This window comes from Phlebotomus papatasi, chromosome 1 (genome assembly GCF_024763615.1).
Source record: "Phlebotomus papatasi isolate M1 chromosome 1, Ppap_2.1, whole genome shotgun sequence".
NCBI lineage: Eukaryota > Metazoa > Arthropoda > Insecta > Diptera > Psychodidae > Phlebotomus > Phlebotomus papatasi.
This window is the reverse complement of record NC_077222.1, coordinates 45,363,844-45,370,805: the sequence shown is the minus strand read 5'-3', so window position 1 is coordinate 45,370,805 and position 6,962 is coordinate 45,363,844. Positions and strand designations below refer to the sequence as shown.

General features: G+C 32.9%; 1 protein-coding gene across 1 annotated transcript; it reads left to right on the top strand.

The window, feature by feature from the left end:
* The first annotated feature begins 3,847 nt into the window (after window positions 1-3,847).
* On the top strand, window positions 3,848-6,590 carry LOC129798872 (probable glutamate receptor). Its single transcript, XM_055842371.1, has 4 exons — window positions 3,848-4,061; window positions 4,144-4,333; window positions 5,320-6,282; window positions 6,356-6,590. Exons 1-4 carry the CDS (start codon window positions 3,848-3,850, stop codon window positions 6,588-6,590), a joined length of 1,602 nt encoding a protein of 533 aa, XP_055698346.1.
* Window positions 6,591-6,962: the final 372 nt, after the last annotated feature.

The following is a 6,962-nucleotide window of genomic DNA, read 5'->3' as shown; positions in this document are numbered from 1 at the left end:
AATTTTCAATAACACCACCGTTTCCACGTTCATAAAATTCATTTAGTCGTCCGTGATAGCCCCCATTACTCCCCAAAAAAAGGGGTATCAGAGAAACTTTTATACTAAAAACATAATTACCACTTAACCGTAAAAGAGCAGCACTCATTATAACCCATCGATGGGAGGCACACACAAACGTATAATTCACATGAATTCTCCTTTATCTCTTCAGCGCAATCTTGTGCCCCATGATGAGGGCTTTCTTGCCATTTTATTTACTCTGGAGGGCACTTTCTTAATTTTTTTTAGGTTCCTTCACCAGTCTCATATTATCCGCTATACTTCCTATTGTACAGTACATTTTACTCTCAGGATGAATAAAGTAAGGGGGAGTTTAATATTACGGAGACGTGACTTGAATAGTTGACCTGACAACTTGGCTATTTCCGTGCTTTATTAGGAACGTTAATTACAGAGACACTTGTTTTGGGCCTACAAATGCCCCCATCCTATCGAAACATGACCCATAACCTCTGTCCCAAACCCCACATTTAATTAGCATGATGTGCATTCAAAATTAACAATTTGTGTTCCCATGGCTTATGCACATACAAGAGTAGACATATATCTTAAGGTATCAAGTCTGTCGATACAGTATAATTAAAATATTTCTACAGGTAATTCATCACTTTAAAGTGTGAGTTTTGTCTTAGTTAAACTCTTGAGGTATGGCTTATAGCTTATGAGTTAAAACTTTCACATACAGAGTTGCACAATGTAGAACAAACTTTAAATCCCAGAACGGGATGGAATTTACGAAGAGGTGTTCTTATTCTAAATAACCCAACGTTTAGGCAGGGGAGACCGGGGCAGAATTAACTACGTATAGTATTAGATAGTGGTATCTTATAGTTTTCCTTCGAAGAAACATTGAGGAAACCACTCTGTATTCTAAACTTCCCTTCCTTTTCATTGAAATATTTTTCAGCCTGGTACAAATATTTTTTGTACAAATTATACGCAATAAAAATTTCATTTGGTGGCTAATTCTACCCGAGTCACCCCTACCAAATTTACTCCAGTGCTCGCAACTTGTAGCATATTTAAATTAACGCAATTTTATGTTATTTTTCATTCCGTAGTATATTATCGGTACATCCGTAGCATTGGTCAACTACAACATTTTCCTAAAATAGTTTTGCAAACTTTGTGAAGAGGACACCGCTTTAGCTGAATTATCGTGCAGTTTTGAAAAAAAAATAACTTTAAATTGTAGAACTAAAACTTCCCTCACCAAAATTCTTATCAGTCTTTTTTTTACACAAATGTTACGGGGTTAGAGATTAAACGATAAAAGATATCAACTTCCTGTCTCAGTGACTGCCATGGAAAATCAAAGACAGATGATTTTCTTTATCTCGATTCTCTTCTCACATCACTGCTATCCTACAAAAAAAAATACTCCATCAATTGTTTTATTTCCGGATATGTTTTTGGAATTTTCCAAATGAACATTTTATTAATATATGATGGAAAAGTTAGAAATTTTAAGAATTTTCATGTCAAAGTTCATCCACCCTGCAAGGTTATTTCTCAATTGATATTGATATGGTCGAATTTGGATTATTTTTGAGAGGTCTCGAAATTTTCAAACTGTACTTACTATGAATAGTATTTACTATGAACAAACATTTTTGTCAATACTCCTTAATTTTTATTTCAATGTCAAATGGTTAAATTTCGTGTGGACATTATAGAACAAGACTGCTTCAAAATGAAAGGACGAAGGATTGAGTAAAACGTACTATGTAATTAGTTTTAAATTTTAAAACGATTTTTTATGATCTATCCAGCTTATATCAATAGATTTATAAATATATTAAAAGAAATAATTCACTAAGATTTAATTCGATATGTCTAATTGGTTGGCTATAAATCTAATCTCTTTCATCTAATCTAATCTCGTAGTCCGTTACCAAAAAAAAAAAACCATATTTCCTAAAAGAAAGAATGCAAATTAAATATTAATAGAATTTGGAAATGTAAACTTATTTCGAATTGTTTAGTTTATTTAATAGATTAACATAAAATGATCAAAAACAAATACGATATCTTACCTCAAAAGTTCACAATTCTTCTAACATTTGACCCTATGCAGAAGGAGGATTTAAATGGTAGAGCTATGGAACCAAGATTCAAATATAATATATTCAAAAAATTTCAGAAGTTATGATTTTTCACGATTATGAGTCAATAGTACGAAATTCTAAAAGTAGTCAGTCAAGTCATCTTTACGAGTTTGTAAATACTTTAACCTTTATACTGGCGCGCAACAACCAAATATTTATGTATGGTTTCGTGATAGGAAGAGGTACAACTTGCAAATACTACAAACTTAAGGTTTTTCTCTTATCTAATTCCTTTACTACCGGAAATCATCAACTCTGCGTGAAAATGTAATAGAGTAAATCACTTGTTCATGTAAATTGCCTGTAAAACGATTAAGGCGTTTACTGCTAGACACGTAATTACGGGAAAATTAATGCGATAAATCACTGCAACTTATAACACGTCCTATTTTACATTTTATAAGACCCTTTCCCTCAGGAGCAGCATTGTATATATACGTTTTTTAAATCATAAATCGTTCTTAAAGATAGTAAAAGAGGTGGAGAGAACAACGTTTGGGGTAAAAATTCTATGAACTTAGTCGATGATATTTTTTCTCTTTTTTTTCTTATAGAAGTTGAATTAGGTTCCTTGCAAGCTTTCGTGCAAAATTCGCTATTTTAATCAAGATAATCTTACTACTAGCTTTTAAATATTCGGTATGTTAGGAATTTCTTAAAAGGGGTTTCCCTGATTAAACTCTTATCTTAGGAAATTACGTTTCTCTCATAATGTAGTTCTCAAGTTACAGGTTCAGATTACAGAATGTTAATTATTAAAAACCTTTTGAATGTGAGATTTTAAAAATGATAAGCAAACTAAGGGAACACAAGTGTTAAACACTAATCTTTAGTTGGGATAAACAAAAAGAAAATTTTAGGTCATCCCAACTTATACTTTCATCCTCAAAAGTTGCCGTTTATCTTCCTATTCATATTCCCTACACAATGTTATAGTAATTGTAGATTTAATATAAGTATCACGGTATATAATTTCGTTTAATAGCAAATTCTGGTGAAAACGTATTAACTGGATGGTTTTGTTAGTTATAATGATTAATTCATATCGTTCATAAAACTTTAATGTTCAAATTCCAAACAAAAGGATTGATTTTCCTCTCTTTTAGTCAGCCATAAAAGTTAAAATGTATAATTATAGCTTTACCTCCACGAAGGCAAATAGTAGACTAAAAAATAATAGTAGCAACTGTAGAATTTGCATTCAATATTTCAATTTTGAGATTTTAATTATATTACAACAATTCCCAGAAAATTTAAAAATTGTTGGTCAGCACAGTGCAATAATTAAACAAACATCGCAAGCGATGTAACTTAATGTATATAGGATATAAATTTGTCAACAGAATTGCAAGCTTGTAAGATGATTGAATACTTTAAAGACGGTCAGTTCAAAGAACAGTTTCAAAGAGAACATGAAGGCCAGAAAAATTTGTAGAATCATATTAATATTACTCATGTGTCTGATTAATTCAGTAAATTGTGATGTTAAAAAATTGTTTCCAAGATTTTTGAGTGATTTTGTGATTCATGAAAATGTTCTCACGACGATTTCACTCTTCGATTGTCAGTCAAATTCTTTGATAAAAATTGCAAGATACACAGCCTGTCCAATCGTGGGTAGATCTGAACACTATTTGGACTCATTGCTTAATCCCGCAGTCAGGAAAAATGATATTATGAATATTGTGGATCTGGATTGTTCTTCAGCAAGGGAAACACTTTTAAATGTCCAACCTTTTCTGCTAGGACATCCATTGAGATGGCTTCTTCTGGCCGATACCTTCAGTCTCGATGACCACATGCAACTCCTTGAGAAACTCCCGCTGAGACTGGACAGCAATGTTATTCTCGCTGAATTCACCAATTCCTCAACTATCTCACTAAAGCACAGTGAGTTGGAAAAATTTTCACAGATTGAACTAATGGATTTCCCAGCTCACATTTCACTTTTCAACTTTTTCACTTGGTGTAGTTTACAAAATAAACCCGAGCTTACCAATAAATCACGAGGATTACGGAGGATGGGACTTGAAGACGGGAATCACAGACGTTCGTCTCACAAGAGTCTTATCAAGAAAAAGGTCAAACTTGCATCACACTCACCTAACAGCGTCCATTGTGATAACTAATCCAGATACAGTGAATCACTTTGAGGATTACAAGTGAGTTTTACTTTATAAGAGATAAAAGTAGATTAAAAATATATTTAAAAAAAAAATATATTCAGATTTTATCAAAGAATGGTAATGCTCCTCAATTTTAGAGTAATTGATTTTTATGCACAGAATTTGTAATACTTTTAATAATAATAATGGTAAAACAACGTTCCATAAAGGAACTTAAGCTTTCTCGCAAGGGGAGGTCGGTACATCCATTATTAATTTTTCTTACACAGGAATGAAGTTGTGAGGATGTGTGATCAAGTGTAATCGTGTAATCACGTGCAGTGAAGCTCACTGGATGCAATCCGAACACCTTTAACGCCAGAAAAATTCCTGGTGACCTAAAGAGAATTTGAACCCTAGACACTTGCATAATAGAGCCAGTGCTCTACCTCTTGAGTGTCCTTGTGATACTTTTAGATCATTCGTAATCATTTAAAATGATACTTTAGAAAATTTAATACACAGTTTTTTATATAATACTTTAAAATTATTATCTGACTTTATTCTAATCCCCTTTAGGTCTCTAAGAATTTTTCTCGCATTGAAGGTATGCGATGAATTGCATTCAATAAGCTTGACTGCACTTAATGCCATGCAGCATGGCACTGACGATCCCATCACTGTAGAGCCTGTAGGGGAAAGTACTCTCCCTTCGGACGTTCATGCCTTCGAATAATGTGAATTTTCTTTCAATTTTTCTAAGAGACTTACACATTTCTATTAAATATTAGTTAGCTTATTATCAATTATTTATAATTATGTGTAAGTTTCTTAGGAAAAGCAAAAGAAATTCACATAATTCAAAGGCATGGACGTTCGAAGGGAGAATACTTTCCCCTATAAAAAGTAATAGTGGATGACTCAAAAAATGTTGCATATGTGAAGTCCTAGTTCCTCTGTGTAACGTTATGCCACAATTAATATTATTATCTAGTTTGTGTGCTGCTCTCACAATATGAAGATTTTTTTCTTTCTTGATAAAGAGATAAGCACATCGATACACTCAGCAAAGTCAACTACAAGCAAATTCATGTCTTAATGGACACTCTCAATGCTACAAAAAAGTTTATACTGCAAAGTAGTTGGGGCTATCTAAATAAAACAACAGGAAAATGGAGTGGAATGGTAGGAGATCTAGTAAATGGAACTGCCGAAATTGGTGGGACATCTCTATTCATAACTCCCGAAAGGCTTCAAGTCATTGACTATATCTCACAAACAGTCTCAACGCATGGAGCTTTCATGTTTCGATCTCCACCTTTGTCCTACGTAACAAATATCTTTTACCTGCCCTTCCAAGGATACGTATGGATTTCATGCCTCACTCTTTTCTTTCTCTGTACTCTAATTTTATTTTTGACATGGCAAGGAAATCTCAAGAATAAGGACAATGCCCAGGAAAGGGAACAATTTAGATTAAGTGATGCTGTTATGACTGCAGTAGGGGCCGTTACACAACAGGGATCCAACATGGAGTCCAATTTAACGTCTGGAAGAATATCATTTTTCTTCCTTCTACTCTCGATGTTCTTCTTCTACACCGCTTACACGGCAAACATTGTAGCCCTACTCCAGTCCACAACAACCAGTATTTCTACTCTTAAGGATCTTCTAGACTCCAACTTGGAACTTGGAGTAGAAGATATTGTCTATAATCGTTATTACTTTCCACGAACGAATGAACCTATTCGGAAAGCAATTTATGAAACTAAAATTGCTCCTCCTGGAAAAAAGGAAAGATATCTTGAACAATCTGAGGGCATAGCTAAAGTTAGACAGGGTCTCTTTGCATTTTACATTGAAGGGACACGTGGCTACAAATTAATCGAGGAAACTTTCTACGAAAGCGAAAAATGTGGACTCATGGAAATAGAATATTTACAATCCACCGATACATGGTTATCAATCGAAAAGTATTCTGCCTACAAAGAAGTGATGAAAGTCAGGTGAGATCAACTTGTAAAATATACAAGATAAAAATGTATGAAATTTGTTTTGAAAATGAAACTTTCGTTATAGCCTTTTCAAAATGAAGGAATCTGGAGTTGAACGTCGTGAATCTTCGAAACTTTACATGAAGAAACCAATTTGTGCAGCTAAAGGACAGAATTTTGATAGTGTCCGTCTGATTGATTGCTATATAACAATTATGATAATACTATTAGGATACATTCTGTCATTAGTAGTGTTTGGGCTTGAGCACTTGATAAAAAGACAACCATTCAATCTATCTGAGAGACTTTGTCTCTCATAAATTAGAAGAAAATATTTTCATCCTAGCTTATTCGTTTATTTGACATAGCTTCAACATTAAAGAATTTTAAAACTAAAAAGCTTTTCCAAAATCACTTATTTATTTTCGAATTATAAAATATTAATCTATAAAATGCTTCAATTCTTTAATGAAATGAACAAAATGAAAATTAGTTCATACTGTATTAAATCCAATCATTTTGCTAATGCTACTAAATAGATATGTCAATGGATTCCAGATTTTCTAGAACTCTTAAGCATTTTTTCGTTTATTTTGGGAATATTAAAAATTTTAACAAACAAATCTAAGCTTTAAAATTTATCATTCAACCCTGGAGTAACATGATAAGTTCTCTTCGATAGTATCGATCAA